This window comes from Taurulus bubalis (assembly GCF_910589615.1).
Source record: "Taurulus bubalis genome assembly, chromosome: 9".
Taxonomy (NCBI): domain Eukaryota; kingdom Metazoa; phylum Chordata; class Actinopteri; order Perciformes; family Cottidae; genus Taurulus; species Taurulus bubalis.
In genome coordinates, this window is record NC_136597.1 from 24,337,743 (window position 1) to 24,356,445 (window position 18,703).

The following is an 18,703-nucleotide window of genomic DNA, read 5'->3' on the forward strand; positions in this document are numbered from 1 at the left end:
TCACTTAGTCCGTATTCACATACTTTGTGTAAATGTTACTTTCATTTAAATGTATTTTATTGTTGCAGCTTATGGTTTAAATATAACAGTGAGACTTGTGCTGCTAGTGCACTGAGGATAACATTCATATATATATATATATATATATATATATATATATATATATATATATATATATATATATATATATATATATACGTTTGCACAGTGTTTCATCATGCAGAGAAAAACATGGACCACAACCCATTCTACCCGTCTGCTCCTCTGGTTTTCAGACCTGTTAGTGAAAAGAATGTGAAAGAAAAAGTTCTTATCGAAAAGCAAACAAGTGAATGTTCCCTGAAGCTCCAACACTTATTTTGTTTCTTAGGATTTTGATTTCACTCAATAGGTAGACGTATATAAACCCAATACTTCTAACGGTCTTCGGGCTGTATAACTTAGCTTTACAGATTTTAAATGTTCCCAAATAACCGCGTTGGCGGGGTAAATATTCCTCGTTCTGTCGCCTCTTTTCCAGATGCAGAACCAGTTCAGCCATCAGGGTTTATAATACACTGGTTGAGATTAATTACCAAACTGGTTTGCAACGAATATCTTGATTTGAGATGAAAATGAAAACAAAAATATATATACTGTATATAAACATGTGTAAATGTAGAAGACATTCCTATGGATTCATGTTCCGCCCAATCCACCGGTTTCAATATTCAAGATGTTTTTGCTAAATGCATTATTTACACTGCATTCTCCACTTTGTTCATATTCTGTTATATTTAGTTTGTCGGCTCTTATGTTGTTTTCCTTTATTGTAAAAAGGTAAATGTTCATCATCCGCCGATGGCAAGGCGCCTCTACGTCTCACACCGGGCGCTTCCTACGGGAGAGATTTGGGGTGAGATGTTTTGTCGCTAGTTCAGGGATCGAACCCGCTCCGCTCTTCCACTGAAGTCGGACACTTCTCAACTCCTGCAAATGTATTGAAGGGTCCGCCACGGCTTTGCACGCGTGGATCTGTGGCATCCTGCTCCACAGGTCGGGTTGGACCACCGGGTTGATCTCATCCAGGGTGACCATCGGGTTCCTCTTCTCCTCATCTCCAAGATGTTCAAGAGCAGCGGGAGCTAAACTTCAAAGTGTCATCTCAACGGGTCTGAAGACTGATGTCAGTGTAAAGTTTCAGTTCCTTCTTTAAATCCTGTTTTCGTCCTATTATTGTGAGATATTGAGTGTTAAATGAGGTACAGGACATTTTGGCAGAAGGCTGCAACGCAACAAAATGAAGTCGTCTGGATGTTCTGTCAGGGCAAGAAGACGCTGGACTGATAACCTTCCATTAGCGTAAGAATATCCAAGTAAAGAAATACCAACTTGTTGACTAAAATGTATGTGAAAACTCAAATTAACAGCACACAGGAGGTGGCGTCCAAAAAGGGCTTCAACTCATTCGCAAGATGATTTTTTTTACCGCATTTCATTTATATTCACTGTATCATTAAAGATGTCCACAAGGATTCATAATGCAAAAACATACATAGAAACCAGCTCCTTTGTCCGAGGGCACCTGAGGTTAAAGTGTTGAGAAAAGCAGATTTTATACAGACGCTTCCTTTTATTGGTTTTCAAACAAGAATTCACAAAATGTACAATGTGTATACCAATCATGCTGAAAGGCAAGCAATCCCGTTTCATCCAACATAAATCGTGGCCAATGCAGTGATTGTTAAAATGTTCAAACTAAATAAAAATGGGACTATTTGCCATTTTAGTTTGAACACGACTCAACCAAAAGCGGACTTTTCTTTTCTTCTCTTTTTTTTTAAGCCTGCAGACTTTCCTCTTTCACCACATGCGCTCCAGGTTGTGGCCCAGCGACGAGTGCCTGTGCAGAGAACCCGTTTCTACGCCGTAAAAAGGACTGACTGATGGACAGTTAAACAAACAACGTCAAAATGTACAAATTTGAGATTACAAAAACTAGTTCCTCCCTGCAGCTTTACGCCGTCTTCACCAATGCCGTGTCGCCGCCGTGTTTCCGCTCTTCGTCCTTCCGCTCTTCGTCCTTCCTGTCCGAGCCGGACTTGGCCGGGTCTGAGGTCTGTTTCTTTGGGTCGGGGGCGCTGCCGTCGTCCTGGGTCTCTGCGGGTTTCTCTTCGCTGGTGGACTTCTCTGGCTCCGTGTCTTTTAACGGACCGTCCACTGGCGGGGACGGCAACGACTCTCGCTCTGGGGAGGGCTGCGAGGTTGAGCACGAAAAGATGATTATTATTCATTTAAAATTTTAAAAAGTCCCTGGGTTATGGTGAACATTTTAGCCTCGGGCTAAAGGACAACCCATTCTGTTTTGGTCGTGATCCTGAAACATCACTAAACAACTACGGCAAAAGCAACTCTGTTAAGTAATCAACATCCAGCAGTATGAGTCCATATGTGGTAAATATATTAAAAGGTTTTATTTTATGTCTTGAAAGATGAATTAAAGACCTGACCCCTCCTCACCTCATTGAAACCCAGACCACAGTGTCTCCTGTTCCGGCCCGACAGCTTCCCGTCCATGCTCTGCTGGTACTGCATCTCTAGCTGATCGTTCATCCTCTGATCTTCATTCCCTGCAGAGGAGACACCAGTCACAGCAGGCACACCCAGCCATTACAGGCCTATCCATGCGAGGATAGATCTGTGCGGCGGATGTGTAGTGGGGAAGCCAGGTTAATCGCATTGGGCGTAAAATATAAGGCAGCAAAAGGGACAGTAGTTTGGACATGGTCTCACATTAGCTAGGAGGACAAATACACAACATGTTACAAAAGCTAGAGGAGGAAGCCTACCACTGCGGAAGTGGGACGTGGACTTGTGGTCGCCAATGACGAGGCGTCCTGTAGGCTCTTTCTGGAAAACAGGAGGGAAAAAAAATCCTATTAAAAATAATATAAACGTCTCTTTAACTTTTGTATGCACTGGTCAACGGGCCCACAAGAAACCAAATCAAAGTATAGTGATCTGAAATACACAAAACAAACCTTGCCAGCGCCCATCAAACGTAAAAACTTCTGCTTCCTTTCATTGCTTCCCAGATCCGCCTCTGACCACTGGGTAGACCCATCCTGCCAGAGGAGTTATTAGTTATTACAACATATATGGTTTCGCAAATGTATGATTGGATCATTCCAGCACACTAATAGCACTGTGCTGCAAGTTAAGCAGGGTTTTCTATTTTTAATTATTAAAAGGATATTCTAGAGAGGTTCAGGGACCCATTCAACAAAATATTCTGGATGATTTGATGCGTTGTAACTCTGTCATGTTGTTCATTCTCTACACATGACATCTATCGCACTTCCTGTCCATCCGGGGAGAGATCCTCCTCCTCTGCTGCTCTCCCGAAGGGTTCTTCCTTATTTACTTATTTTTTCAACCAAGGACAGAGGATGTCGTATGTGTACAGATTGTAAAACCCTCTGAGGCAAATTTGTGATGTGGGGCTATCCAAAATAAATTGAATCCGTTTATTGGTGTGCACATTATTTGAAATAATATACAAAAAATAAAAAAACATTGCTCTAATTCTTTTTACACATTAGCACCACTGCCCCACATTTGTTTTCATGCAATTAATTTATAATGGAGAAAACCCCTTCAGTTGGCCTTTAAAGTGAGATAATGTTGTGACGCCCAGTCACTGCTGGATGAGACACCTCCAGTCAAAAGACCCATTTTCAATTACAACAATTTCAACAATGACTAACGTGCTACAAATCCACCCCCGAGCCCGTTTTAAACATAATGCAATACAACGTGTGATGCGTTTTGTGCAGTAACGTTTTAAGTCGACCTATATCATGGCGAGTAACCGTTAGTTTCGCGCTGCAAACACACACAAAAAACGTGAAGAATAGCGTTAGCAAACATGCTAATGTGATGCTAGCATCACATTAGCATGTTTGCTAACGCTATTCTTGTAGCGGCTACATGCCGCAGCTTTCATTTCCGGGGTTGCAGTCCAGTTTTTATTATTCTACTCACGTCACTTGGAGACGCTGGCCGTTTTGTCCCATGTTTATCTTCTGGATAACTCATTATGGACGAAAGCTTGAGTAAAAAAAATAATCAATGAAATGGCATGCCACCTAGCAAAGGCTAGCTGGCTTTGTCAACAACCCTGCGTTTCACCACATCCGGTTCCCTCTTCTTCTACGTTCGCTCGTGCCCAACCGCTCTGCTGCCGCTCACAGGTGGGTTGTGTTACCGCACCCTTAAAACAGAAAACAGGGGGGGGGGGGAAGCAGTTATCCATCATTGCCACTAACAGAATGTCATAAACATCATATTAGTATATGATCATGTTTTTATATATTTTATTTTTTTATTTTTATTTTATATATTTTATATTGTAGCCCATTTGGAATTAAAAAATAGCCCTACTTCTAATTCTAGCAAAGCACAAACGAGATGATTATATATATATATATATATATATATATGTAGACTGTGCATATTTCAGAAGAGAGATGTCTGTGTCCTTCAGCAAGTATTCAGAATTTAATGAAATAGTTAATTGGCCCAATTAAATGATTTATTTGGCTAATATTTGAATGTCCTTGTAAATATCAAGTGGCATTCCTAAAAAGGGACCAAAGGGAATTTAATCACCTGTGTGATTTAAAACACAATGACCGTCTCTGAAGCAGTTTAAAACGTGCTTTATTAAAAGACCAGCCTGGTGTTAGAGAAATCAAATTCTTGCAACGAAATAGTTTGGATTAATTAACTGAGGCTTGTTTGGAGGATGTTTAGAAACAAATAACTCGGTTAATAATAATAATAAAAATAGTAATAGAGTTGTCGAGCAAGACAGGGTTATGTATCTAACCTGGCACATTGAATACACTTTACACTATGGTGTCTTTAAATAATGATAGTGGTAATTAAAGGGACGTATATAAAATGGCAAAAATAAAAACACAATTTCAGTGCAAATAAAGCACTTTCATTTAAAAGGCGCATAACAGTATTTACCCTGTTTTTTAAAGCAGTTGCTGCAACTCCTTTCAACACGCTGTTCTTATTCAATTACATTCAGCAACATATTTCCCAAAGCTGTCACTTGTGTTTTGTTTTACGGCGTAAAAAGAACTCCCCACTGGACGCATTGAGCCCACCGCCAGGGGGCGCAAGAGATGGCGTCATGAAGCGCTCGCGCCTCACAGGACGACATTTCTGTCCCAATCATCGAGATATATTCCGTTTATTAAAATGAACACGTCTTATAAAATGAATCAAGTGAGTTTAGATGAACCATAATCTGTTATTTCAATAAACTGGATTTGTTTTATTGAGCAAAAATGAAGAATAATCAAACTTTGAAGACTTTGCAATTCATGGGCTATGCGTCATAAAAGAGGAGATTTTTACATTAAGTTTATTCCCAATCAGAACAATGTGTGTGTGTGTTTTAATGAGAAATGACCATGGTGAGATATTCCCTTCTTACATCATGCAAAATACGAGCACGGAGAAAATTGTTTTCAATGCATTTGGTAAAACTGTTCAAAAACACGCTATATTTAAAATACATATAAGTATGTTTACATAAACAAACAAACAATACGTCTTAGTGTGTTTTAATGTGGGTTATTTCTGACACTAAAAAACATGTTTATAAGGGGAGGGGAAAAAAGGTGGCCACGCTTAAATAAAAGCAATAAAAGCAATAGTCCTAATTTATTTAAATTGTATTAAAAGTATAGCCGCCACGAGCAGGTGACCACGCACGCACGCACGCGCACACACACACAAACACGCGCGCGCGGATAGGGAGAAAAAGTGGACAGCGGAAAAGTTGGAATGAGGAATATGGGAAAGGAAAAGGTAAACTGTTTATATTCTAATGAGCAACACGCATTTAGAAAGAGAAAGAGAGAGAGAGAGAGAGAGAGAGAGAGAGAGAGAGAGAGAGAGAGAGAGAGAGAGAGAGAGAGAGAGAGAGAGAGAGAGAGGAGGGGTTATCCTGCCTCTGCCTCTCTCCCCGTCACTGCCCCACACTCTCACTTAACCTCCACACAGTGCCGGACGGGAAATAACTTCAAATACTTTTTTTTTCTTTTAAAAACACAAACCCTCCGGATGACATCTCCTCGGACTCAGCATCCCTCCTGACGACGACGCGCGCGCGTTTTATTCTCTACTTTCTTGCTAAACAGAGGAGTTACCCAAAGTCCCGGACCCGCTCCAGCGATGGTGACTTTACGCACGGGGGTCTGAAGGCTTGTTGTTGACTGACTTGCTCGTGTGTTCGGGTCCCGCGGCGCTCAAAGCTCTCCATCAACGCCCGCCACGATCTCACAAGTTTTTTGTTTTTTTTTTGCCGGAAAACACGCAGCGAATGCCGAGCAAGTGACTCCTCCAGGTAAGAGACGTCCTGTTGTGCCGGGTCCTTCTGTGTGCGCGACACGCAGCTGGGGGAGGGGGCGGGGAGGGCATCGGGTCTGAACCGGCCCGCTGGACCGCGATCAGACCCTGGACACCCGACGGGACCTGCAGAGACTTACTCAGACTCATGACATCTTCTTCTTCTCTTGTATTGTTTGGAAAAAGTTTTTAGAGTGTTGTTGTTGGTGGGAAAAAAAACACTAAAATATTCTGCAGAGTAATTTATGAATGTTTTAACTGACTCTCAGAAACTATACTATATATATATATATATATACTATAACTACTGATAAAACAATAACCAATAATAAAAAAAGCAACTGGCACGAGTTCATTGTCACAGTATATTATTAGTTGTAATCAACGACACACGTGCATTAGATACAATGACTAGATATATGAGTTATTGCCCCTTATAATAACCCACATTTATCTCATAATAAACACATCAACCCCGCGTGGTTGTGACGTTGCCCTGAGATCATCCTGCAGCTGATGAGGTGCTAAAATAAATACAATTATAACATGAAATCTGTGCTCCTGCAAACCAGATGTGAGCAGATGTGTGAACTTCCCAACACGTGTGAGCGAATGCATTTATATCTTCTTCTCTCTTTTTGTTTAATCCTCTAAATTTGAGCTGTTAGGAGTTTTACTTCCAAATTAAATTTCAGCCCCACAAGATTCAACTATATTGTGAGAGAAAAAGCAGACACTTCATCTTAACCTGCAGCTCCTCTCCATCCTGTCAGGCTGCTCACAGAACAGTTCAGCGGTTCTGTCCCACCAGAACATGGTTCTACGGGATCAGAACCCTTAAGAGACATTTAGAAAGAACCATCCACACTCAAGCGTATTGCTTTAATAAATGCAATAACTCAGACCTGCAACTTTTATTTTTAAGCACTTTAAAAAAAAAGAGTTTCAATAAATCGGAGGCCCCCTGAAGTCATCACGAGGACCATGGAGTGTGCGGGATGATGCTCAGTAGTCCGTTCTGCCGCACAGGATGCACCTCTGAGCCAAACCTGCGCTGTGGTTCATGTCCTGGAATATAACAGAGAGAAATAGACTGAGGCGGGGGGAGGGGGAGGAAGAAAAAGGAAAAGTGGGGCGTCTTTAGGGCCAAAGTTAACTTTCCCTCCAGAGGTCACGGCGCGTGACCCCAGACGAATGCGTGAGTCATAAATTAAAATAGACCCGGAGACCCATTAGGAGACAATACGCAGGGACAACGGGACAGTGTCCCGGCGCGGAGAGAGAGAGAGCAACTCATGTGTAAGTTCCCTTCTTTTTATTAACCTTCCTCTCCTCCATCATGATTTCTTTACTGAGTTCTTTACGGTTCCATCGTTAAACGTTCTTCCCGCGTGCGTCTGAACTTAGGTGCTAAAAAAAAGTGTCAATTTCACTCCAAGTCCTGCATCCTGATGGAGTGACAGCAGCGTGACGTTACACTGCGGGAACGTGAGCCATGCACGCAGGTAGACAGCGCTATCTTTTTTGTTGTTGTTGACCTGGAGTGAGACGTGTGACGTCATCGGGGGTACGGGAGGACAAGGGCGCACGGCGGCGGGCCTGGAGGGGACCGATAGGGCCACTTCAGGGTGTTCCCAGTATTTAGCGGCGCGCTACACCTCTCAGATAAGCCGCTGCTCGCATGCAGATAAGAGAGAGAGAGAGAGAGAGAGAGAGAGAGAGAGAGAGAGAGAGAGAGAGAGAGAGAGATATGAATTAGTGTGAAACCTTCTGAAGAGGAAACACACAATTGTTCCTCTGATTTGTGGAGCAACTTATTAAAGCGTTTTGCATCCCGTGTTTGGCGCGATGTCCCAGCATCAGCTGTAATTGTTTTACGCATCCACACTTTTTTTTTTCCTTTCTTTTTTTTCGTGTGTGTGTTTTGTTTTGTTTGCACATCAAATCACTCCGCTATTCATGCTTATAATTGCCCGGCTTGACAGATCCTCCATGTTGCCAGTCCGGACCTGCCCGCGCGGGGCCCGGCGCAGTAAATCTCAGTTTCCAACAAGTTGTTTAATTGTTCGGGTTGTGGCAGGACAATTTATAGACACCCCCTCCTCCACCTCCCCCCTTCCTCCTCCTTCTCTCTGTCTTGTAAGTGAGAGTGTCTGTCTGAAAAACAATCCGAGCAGACGGGGTGGGGGTCAGAAGTTGATCTCCTGTGGCATTTTGTTTGCAGCAGGTGCTGCGGGCTGAAGTTCCCTCATAAGGTAAAGTGGCATTAGGGAGTCCAAATGGCAGACTTATATATAGGCCGCCAACTCAGCACATTGTCCCGGCTGCACGGTGCGCGCTCCCCTGTCCGAGGAGACCTGCAGACTCCTCTTCTTCTTCTTCTTCTTCTTCTTCTTCTTCTTCTTCTTCTTCTTCTTCTTCTTCTTCTTCTTCTTCTTCTTCTTCTTCTTCTTCCCGGCGCAGCATGGAGTATTATGAGCCGTGCGCAAAAGGCCCCTTGTTACTGTGGACCGATTGAATTCATCTCCACCTGTGATATATGAGATACATTAAATATAAGGACATTATTTTCTCTTCTCTTATTTTCTCTCATTTTAATTTTTAAGGTTACATTCTGTTTTAAAAAAAATCATCATATTTTTTTAAAAATTTCAGTTAAAAATATATTTTTAATTCTTCATTTTCGGCCTTAAGCCTCACAAATATTGATTTTGATCATTCTTTTCTGTTTTTGATATTTAAAATCTCTCACACGCTCACACTCGTACCCGATTGGCATCAACACGAGTTTAACTGCTATGAAAAATAATAATAAAAAAAACTACAAAACATTTACCAATAATCTCACGCTAAAAATAATGTATTTTTCTCTGCTTCTTAATGCGAAGCCAACCTCCAGATCTAATGGTCATACTTAGAAACCCCCACGGCTCACACCCTATTCTAATACGTCACATATACGTCTTTGATTCCGAGAGGCCTTTTTCTGTCCCCCTCCGGGTCAGCCCTGAGGGACTATAAGTGTCAGAGGGAGAGAGAGAGAGAGAGAGAGAGAGAGAGAGAGAGAGAGAGAGAGAGAGAGAGAGAGAGAGAGGACGAGCAGTTAAGAGTCTGAAGATTAAGAGATGTGACGGCTGAGAGGAAGAGGAGGAGATGTGAAGGCAGAGACTGAACAGAGGAGCTGGAGGAATGCTCTTCAATTTAGAGATTGCGTCTGTGAGCTTGCCGTTGATCCCCCTGACATGCAAAAATAAATAACCACAGTTATGGCAAGCATCGCGTTTAACCCCCTCGGCAACGCCGGGGATTCATTATCGCCCGTCTGACCGCGCCGTTTTTATTTTATTTCTAATTTTTCAAAGATGTCACTCACCGTCGCTCCATCATTTTGAAGCCCGTGGCCTAATTATTTGTTACCGGGCCCTTTGAAAAAGACACCAGCCCCCCCAAATTGGACATGAGTTGTACAAACACAAATTAAACATTTAGCCCTAAGTATTTCTCCCTGCGTCCTGAGTGCGCATTAGTCAGCCTATACTTATCTGGGGCCCGACGGCACACCCAAATTGCAGCGTTGCTGCAGAAAAAGAAAGGCTGAGGCCCCCGGAGAATGAGCCCTTGAAGCACGCTGGCAGATGCCCATAAGTTTCTACAACCACAACGCAAGCGTAGGTGTGTGTGTGTGTGTCCATGTGTGTGTGTGTGTGTGTGTGTGTGTGTGTGTGTGTGTGTGTTGTATTAATGTGTGCATGTTTACGGATTTTAATTTTTTTGTGATTATCCACCGAAACAAATCCATCAGTGGTTCCTCGGTGTGTGTGTGTGTGTGTGCTCATGTGCATTTTGACTGTTTTTTTTGTATGTAAGTGTGTCATAAATGTGTGTGTGTGTGTGTGTGCGTGTGTGTGTGTGTGTGTGTGTGCATGTCCTTGTGCACACTGAGGTGTGTTTAATACAAAAGCATTTCTCTGCCTCTTATGATGTGTCTTCCCTGGGCGGCCTTTCTATGTATGTATGTTCATGTATGTTCTTAGCTGTGTGTGTGTGTGTGTGTGTGTGTGTGTGTGTGTGTGTGTCCTGCTGGGTGGGCGTACTGCTTGGCGGGTCCCCTCCGCTGTTCTCCACCAGCGCATAACCTTGGAAACAGCGTCCTCATTTCCCCCCTCAGAGCGGAGGATAACGAGGGGCCGCGCTCATTCTCCTCTCTCTCAAAGGCCGGGGCGACCTTTCCTTTCTGCCGCCGGTCCTCCAGCACCTGCTCCCCGCCATCCAATTTCACAACTCAGAATAGGAGCTTACCTGACACACCAGCTCTTAGTGACAAACAGCGTTACCTCTACACACACACTCCTTCCTCTTCACTTCCCATCTCAGCGTCTTTGTCCGGGTGTCCTCGTGGAGCGGCTCCAGTTCAAGAAGTTCATCCTCTTCCGCGGCCTTTTTCTCTCCCTGACTCTCGTTTTCTTCGTGCATGAGGGTGTGTGTGTCGCGGCAACAATGGCTATTATGTACCTGCGGAGGGATTGAGTAAGATTTATAAATGTGTGGTTTACACAAGAGCCTTTTGACAAATGACTGCTGCAGTGTTAACACAGTCACAGAGCTGGCGTCCTGCCTGGAGGGAAAATAACACGGGGGCGGCTTAAATCCACACGACTGGAGGCACTTTTTTTTAATTCTGAGATTGTGATTGTCGGCGAGGATCAATTTTATTGTTGTTGTTGTTGTTGTTGTTGTTGTTGTTGTTGTTGTTGTTTCCCTGCTTGTTTTGTGATTTGTGAACATCTTGGTGTGACACATCGCTCACTTTTTCCCAAGTGGAAAAGCACAGAGCTGCATTTTTTTTTAAAATGTAGGAACTCAGAAGTTCAAGTATTTCTTGACAGCTACAAGGTGCTGCAGGGGAAAAGTACTTTTGGGAAGCCAGCGTTTGTTCTTGCATCCTGAGAGGGAAGTCCTTTCGACGAAGGAGAACTAAATGACTTTATTTTTGCATATATATATATATATATATATATATATATATATATATATATATATATATATATATATATATATATATTCACGTTCACTGCTTCTTCTCAGTTTTCCAGTATTTGAAACGCTCGGGGGAAACATTTTCTCGTCGCCCCGACCCGGCTGACCACGCGGCCCCGCCCCAAACAGCTGTTTCCTGTTTAAGAGTCGGACACAAAAAAGGGAGGGAAGCGTTTGGGTTTCAATTAAGATTCCCAAAAATGATATCGCAATAAAGCTTTTCTTTCTATCTATTCTAGAATAAAGACTGAAGGGTGCTTCGGGAAACTGAGCCCAGCTACACGGAGATCAGGTCCAACAAAGAGGCACTTTATGACTTTCATTTCCAAAGTGAAACATCTAAACACAAAGAATACGACGACCGGTTTAATTGATACACAGAAAAGTCAAACTAAGGTTTTGTGATTAGAATCAAAATAAAATGAAGAAGGTTTGCTCTCTCGATGTGTTGACCCTTCTTATTATTCTGAGCCCAAAAGAAACAAAAGAGTCTCTGATGTCGCTTGTAAAATAGATTATCCCCCACCAGTTATTAGTCTTTGCTGCTCGGTCATGGAAACCCCATCACTCCGGCTTTATTGTTTCACTTTAAGGAGCCCGAATCATCGTAAAAACACATGATTCACTGTTTTTTCTCCCGGTTTGCACTTGACGGGCGACTTAGCTTCGCCGGGAGCTGCAGCCCAAAAGAAGAAATGCCAAGAGAGAAAAAAAAGTCCTGGAAAAATGTTCGGCACAGTTTGATTCTGTGCTAATACACGGGCATAAATATACCCAGCTTGAAGTGTAGTGGTCGGTTCTCTTGGTTTCAGGCTGCAGACTTGTGTTGCGTCTCAACTAGACGAAAAGGGGTGTGGCCAGGTGACCAGGTGACCAGGTGAACCGGTGAACAGGTGATCGACACCGGCGCCCAAGTGGCTCTTTATATAGTCTGGAGTTGTTACTCTGCTGCTGAAGACTTTACAGAGAAGGGAAGTCACACAGGAGCACGTCTGCATGTCCTGGAGGTTCCTTCCTGTTTGCCTTGCAGTCTTCAAACCGAGACGTGTTTTTCTCGACCGCACAGAAAGGTTTGTTGACTAAACGATTGTCTCCTCAGTAGTATTTCTATGTCAACGCTCTGAGATGACTCCCAACTTCATAGGAAACCTTCCGTGTGCTTAACGTAATGCAGAGAGTCAACACGGGACAATGGCCGTCATCGGCAAACATCTCCTGGTTGGTTTGGTTTTTAGGAACCAGATGGGTGGGGCTCGGTGTAAAAGACGGTTCCTGGAAGTTTTGACAATCAAATGAAAGCGTTTGAAGGTGCATTTACTCATCTTTCGCAAACAGAAGAAAGAAACGAGTCCAACGTTCACGCAGGAGTCGCTCTCGGTTGCTGTGCTGCTCACTTTAGCTGCTGTTGTAAAGGGGAAACATCTTCTATGCACGTTGTTTCCAGAAGTTCAACGCTGCAAGTTCCTTTTCCAGCTCCGTTTGTCCGTTGGAGAATGTGGAATAAAACATAGATGTTTGTGGAGGAGGAAAAGGCCACCTGTGCTGTTCCCATGCACACTGAACAAACACGCAGCTCATGACACACGTATAGCCGGCTTTCTTTCCTCCAACTTAACAAAAGGGAATTTACTTTGCTCTCTATTGAACATGACTCATTTTGTTCAATAAACCCGATATCGGTGCGTTGTGTAAACGAGGTCAGATAGTCGCTTGAAGGAGTTGGATGATAAGAAAGCCTGGATAGGAGAGAAAAAGGGCGTGCAACCTTCACAATGACAGTTGTCTGTGAGACAAATATAAGCTTTTGTTCAAATGTAAGAATGGACGCACAGTGGGGGAAGAAACAAATGAAAGGAGCAGTCCAGCAATTTAGTGTTTGCACTTCCAGAAGGTAGGGAACTTTGAGTTTTCTAGTTTGGGTAAAGCTAAAAAAAATGGTCAAACCTACATTTCCCATAATGCACAGGGTGCATGACTGACCTGGCTAAAAAAACTCAAATATATCATTGATATTTATTGCGATATAAAGAAATCTAAAACATCTTCACCTTCGATTCAATCCATTTCAAAGTGAAATGCAGCAATCTGGACCACGTGAGAGCAGAATTAAGAGGCCAGAAAAACAATGATGTGCTCTTGAAAACAATTTAATCATAAACACATTGGCTGTATATATATGAATAGAGATGACAGAGAAAAAAAAGCATTGGCCACAGAGCATGGTAAAGAGACGAGGGCTGGTTTGCCGACATCCCATAAGAACCTCGCTCTGCCGACAGTCCGCCCTTGTTGACAGTCGGGGGAAGATCCTCGCAGCGTGCGGCCATAACTGGGAAAAACTAAATATTATGTAGTTCGCCGTGGACAGACACAGAGGCGCACGTTCACTCACACACCTGATGGCATGATCCTCTTGTTGCAGATAATTAGGTTTTTCCTCTGGAGAACGTTCTTCCCCCTTTTGTTCAAGCGATTCATGACGTACTTTTATAATTAGTGGCAATTAAGCTTTTGCTCCAGACAAAGCGGACTGCAATTGTGAGGAGTCGGCGTCCGTGTTCTCACCCGGCCAATCAGAGTGAAATGGACATTAATAATCGCTCGACAGTTTAAAACAGCTGCAAACAAGCCCGGGGTGATTGTCCTCTGAGCTCATGTGCCCATTGTTTTTTACAGTTTGGGTTCTGCTCCGCCCCTCCACAGAAGCGTCACCCTCCTCTAAAAGCAGGCCGGCTAACCTGCACTTAAAACCCGAGGTGGTTTTGGAGTAATGGGGCGTGGCAGCAGGGTTTTTCGGGGCTGCGAGGCCTCTGGAATGACGCTGCGGCGAAGCCCAGATAGCGTGGTCCCACCCACCGAACAGCCCAAACCCGATTGGCCGAAAAGAAGTCTTTAATCGAGCCGTTGTCCTCGTGAGGTGGCGGTGAGTGTTTGGGCTCGCGGTGGAGAGATAGAGACAACAGTAAAAAAAAAAAAAAGAGAGAGAGAGCTGGGGATCTATAGATCACTTTTCACCAGAAAAAACATTTGCATCTATTCTATTTAATAACTTTAATAACACAGTGACACATACTGTATTCTGTGAACTCTATATAAAGTAATAGGCCTCACTCTTAAATGAAGCTTCATCACAAAACTATTAATCAATATGTTTTTTTTATATTATTAATTTAGCTGATTTACTCAAAGTCAGACTTCAGCTTCATGTATTTGGAGTCTTTAAAGAAGACGCTTTCTTCTGGAAGTGGAAATACATGTCTGTGGATTTAACTAAGGTTTAAATGGATATTCTTTATTAATGTGTCAAGATGCAGAGTTTAAGAGATGAACGCGTCCCACGATTGTGTTTATATGGAACGGGATACATTTAATAAAATGTCTTAATGACGTGTAAATCAATCACCACAGTAAACAGACTCTGTATGAAATAAGACGTAGAGTTAAACTGCTTGATATTCACACAAAATATGCACATTTATTTATATGAAACAAAGAGAATGATTAGTTTACTCCAACAGGAGTGATGATCAGAGGTGCAGAGTTTTTACCATCATCATTAAGACAAGGACTGAAGTATGGGAAGAGTTTCTCCTTGAAGGAGCAGCCAGTAAAGGAGTAGATCAGAGCTGCAGCTTCTACGTCATAGAAGGAGACCAGACTGTTCACATAGGCCACGAACACCCCCACCTTCTGGGGCCGAGACTTCAGGGAGAGAAGAACTAAATGGTCATCAATAGCTGTGTACTCATTTCCATTTCTCAACCCTATAGACCAGGAACCATCTTCAGGCCTCAGTAGGATCCCTCCTTTCCTGTCGATGGACTCTCTCACCACTCCTATATTCCATGCAGTCTTTCCTTTAACTTGAACCTCAAAGTAAAATCTTCCTGAAGAGAAACTCTGCTTTGCTAAGACACTACAATCAGAAAATCTCTCTGGGTTGTCTGGGAGATCCTTCCTCACATCAGTATCATTCACTTGTTTCCCGTCATCAGACAGGATGAGGTTGGGATGAGCTGTATCAGGATCAAGAGTCACGTCCACTGCACACTTCTGGACCCTCTTCAGCTTAACTTTCTGCTTCTTCTTCTTCTTCATCATTTTGCGTAGAGTCTCCACCAGCTGAGTCTCAGCTCTCCTCACAGTCCCCTCATATGAAGCTCGAGGAACACTGGCCTTTGTCCAGTCCTTGGTGGGTGCTGGGAGGAGGATGTTTAGGGACTGGAAGCTCTGGAGGAGGTGGAGGTGGTCTTCAGAGCTTCTCTTCTTCAGCTCACAGATTTCCTGTTCCAGCTCTTTGATGGAGTCTTCAGCCCGTTTCTTTGTTCTCTGCTTCTCTGCTATCGTACTGATGAGCTCGTTCAGTTTTCTCTGAACAGACTCCTTCAGATCAGACAGGAACTGAACACCTTCTGCTTTCTCTCTGTCTGCATCTTCCTCACTGAGCTCCACCGAGCGTTTGACCTTCTGAATCTTGAGTCGTCTCTTCTGGATCATCTCTAGGCAAAACTCATCTTCAGACAGCAGATTGCTGGCAGCAGCCATGTCTACAAACTGAGAACGAAAGTCAAAGTGTGACTAAAAAGGATTTGAATTCATTTGAATACATATAGAAACACAGTAAATATCATCAGCTGTCACTCACCAGTATTTAGGTCAGCTGTTGTGAAAATCCCGATGAGCAAAGTACAATATTTTTCTTTCCACCGAAACATAACATATTTGTCTCGACTGTTGCCCTGACAACAATTAAGTTTCATCTCAGGAACTGACATAGAAGCCCCGCCTCTTCTGTAGAAGCCCCGCCTCTTCCGCAGCTCCAGGTTTACTGTAGTTACAGACATGTGGCAGTTTAATCTCTGTAGGGAAACTATTATTAATTTCTCATCTTCCTTTTCCTGCAGCCTCCAGAACCCTTTTCACCAAAAGAAGTCAGTCCCACATGTAAACAATAAATATGTTTGTGTCACTTTACAGTCCAATGCAGCTCTACAACAATCTTGCTGGCTCAGCTCACTGTGACGCTCAAACCTCCTCATGTAATACTTACTTCTTATATATTTGTTGCTGAATCAGAGGAGGAAGTTAAGTACCGTAAAAGTCGGGTCACAAGCCGCTCCTACCTCTGGTCAGTGTCCCCGCTGTAGCAAGCTAGGAGCAGCGCTAGCTCCCCGCTGCTGCTGCTGCTACCGGCCGCTGCTGCTGCTGCTGCTGCTGCTACCGGCCGCTGCTGCTGCTACTGCTACTGCTACTGCTACTGCCCGCGTCCCCTCTGCCCAAGTCGGGTGTCGAGCCCGGTCCCGCTACCTTTGGTGGTTTTACGGGTAGCTAGCGGAGCGCTAGTGGAAATTAGCGGAGAGCTAGCGGAAGTTAGCGGGGAAGTAACGGAGCGCTAGCAGGAGCCCCAGCTGGCTACATCGGGGAGCTAACGGGGACACTGACCGAAGGTAGTAGCGACTCGTAACCCGACTTTTACGCTAGTGTGTAGTCAGGTCAAGCCTTTAATAAACGAAGAATAAATAAGAAATAAGAATAAGAAGAAAGCCAATGAAAAGCCAACTAAAATAAATCAGTGCAATTATATCCAAAGCCCAGTAATTTTACATGCTACAAACAATATTATTCATCACTGCACTGTTGAGTAGACACCAGGAAACACATCAATAAATGTATCTCTGACACCATAAAGAAATGAAGATGACACCCTGAGTGACAGAATAACACAAAAGAGAAAGTAATGACCGATCACATCCAGATGAAAACAAGTTCCCACTGAATGTACATCTGTGACCACGGATGACAACACGTCTTCATCCACCAGTCTTTGTCTGTTTAGCTTCCACGTCTCTAATCGAATCACATCCTCCTGTTGACTGTAGTGGCAGTAGTTTAGTCTGAAAACTTTGTCTATATATATATATATATATATATATATATATATATATATATATATATATATATATATATATATATATGTATATATATATATCAGAGGGGCGGGGTTTGGACCACCATCATTCCTACAGGGGCTGAAGAATGGGAAGAGTTTCTCAGTGAAGGAGAGCTGTGGCTTCTACTACGTCATAGAAGGAGACCAGACCCTCCTCATACTTTCTGGCTCAGAATAGAAACGTATTGGCCGGCTCTGAGAGCGGCGAGTCTTCGCGAGACACACACACACACACACACACACACACACACACACACACACACACACACACACACACACACACACACACACACACACAAGCTTCACTCCTCGTGTCATGCAGTTCCCAGGGCGCTACGGCGCCTGGGGAACGTATTCATGAAAAAGAGACACTCCTGACACACGCTCCTGGCTCATGTCTATTTTTTTCTTCTTCCGTATGCTATGCTATGTTCTGTACATGCCGTTGGATTAGCACAAGTGTGGAGTGTGGTGTTCAGTGATGGCGGGGCGGTGCAGAGAGGAGCGGCGCTGGCTCGGGTATCCAGCTGACTGGGCTCAGACCTCGGGTTTCCGCCACGTAACCCAACACACTCTACATGGTATGGCGGACGGCGGCGCCGTGGCCCGCTGACATTTGTGCCAGAGGGTTCCACACACACACACACACACACACACGCGCACACACACGCACAAGAATAGGCGAGATGCACTCAATTGCAACGTTGGCAGCATTGTGCGTGGGCACCCACCTGTTGGGCGTCTAGCATGAACCGCGTGTTTTGTTTTACCAGTTCAGCCCGAGATGAGACAACAACCGACTCAAAAACAACCAATCAGGACAATCGCACTACTGTATTGCCGGAGGTGGTTCGTTTGGCTTGGCTGGCGGCCGGTGTGTAACCGAATAAAATGGCCCTTTGCCACAGTCCCTCCAGTCGACAGTTCCCCGTAGGAGGGCCTGCTGTTTTCAGGGAGGGAAATCGCTGCCTCAGCAAGCTGTTTAGTCTCATGCTCAAGGAGCTTACACTGTGTCTCCCTGTTTAATATGGGAAACATACGTAGGCTGGCCTGTGATGTCAATTGTTATTGCTGGAGGCCTGCTATAGGAAAGAAAAAAAAATCTCATTTGCCTTTGTAAAGCACTGTAGTGAGAAGGAGCTTATGTCATAAAGACGCTATTGTGGCCTGCCGTGTGTGTGTGTGTCTTTAAGTGTCACCTACTTTGACTCACATTGTGGATTTTGCGTGTGTTTTCCTCACATTTGAACAGGTTACAGTTTGTCCATTGCTCGCACTGAGGGAGTCGAGCGGCGTCTCTTTTGTGCC

General features: G+C 43.8%; 2 protein-coding genes across 2 annotated transcripts; both read right to left on the reverse strand.

Annotated features, from left to right (window-relative positions):
- Positions 1-1,603: 1,603 nt before the first annotated feature.
- cUnh11orf58 (chromosome Un C11orf58 homolog) lies at positions 1,604-4,162 on the reverse strand. The gene is made up of 5 exons (XM_079223070.1): positions 4,024-4,162; positions 3,021-3,104; positions 2,829-2,889; positions 2,500-2,609; positions 1,604-2,236 (listed from the first exon to the last, which is right to left on the reverse strand). Exons 1-5 carry the CDS (start codon positions 4,075-4,077, stop codon positions 1,997-1,999), a joined length of 549 nt encoding a protein of 182 aa, XP_079079196.1. The 5' UTR covers positions 4,078-4,162; the 3' UTR covers positions 1,604-1,996.
- A 10,784-nt stretch (positions 4,163-14,946) lies between these two features.
- On the reverse strand, positions 14,947-15,990 carry LOC306741147 (zinc-binding protein A33-like; the record flags this gene model as incomplete). Its single annotated transcript, XM_079223400.1, has 1 exon — positions 14,947-15,990. The coding sequence occupies one exon, from the start codon at positions 15,988-15,990 to the stop codon at positions 14,947-14,949; it is 1,044 nt and encodes a 347-aa protein (XP_079079526.1).
- Between the last annotated feature and the right edge of the window lie 2,713 nt (positions 15,991-18,703).

Excerpts from the sequence above, each read along its gene's own strand:
- cUnh11orf58 (XM_079223070.1), bottom strand. The coding sequence starts at position 4,077 with ATGAGTTATCCAGAAGATAAACATGGGACAAAACGGCCAGCGTCTCCA. Across the intron at positions 3,105-4,023 it reads GGCCAGCGTCTCCAAGTGAC|GATGGGTCTACCCAGTGGTC; the intron begins GTGAGTAGAATA and ends CTCCTCTGGCAG. Across the intron at positions 2,890-3,020 it reads GTTTGATGGGCGCTGGCAAG|AAAGAGCCTACAGGACGCCT; the intron begins GTTTGTTTTGTG and ends CCTGTTTTCCAG.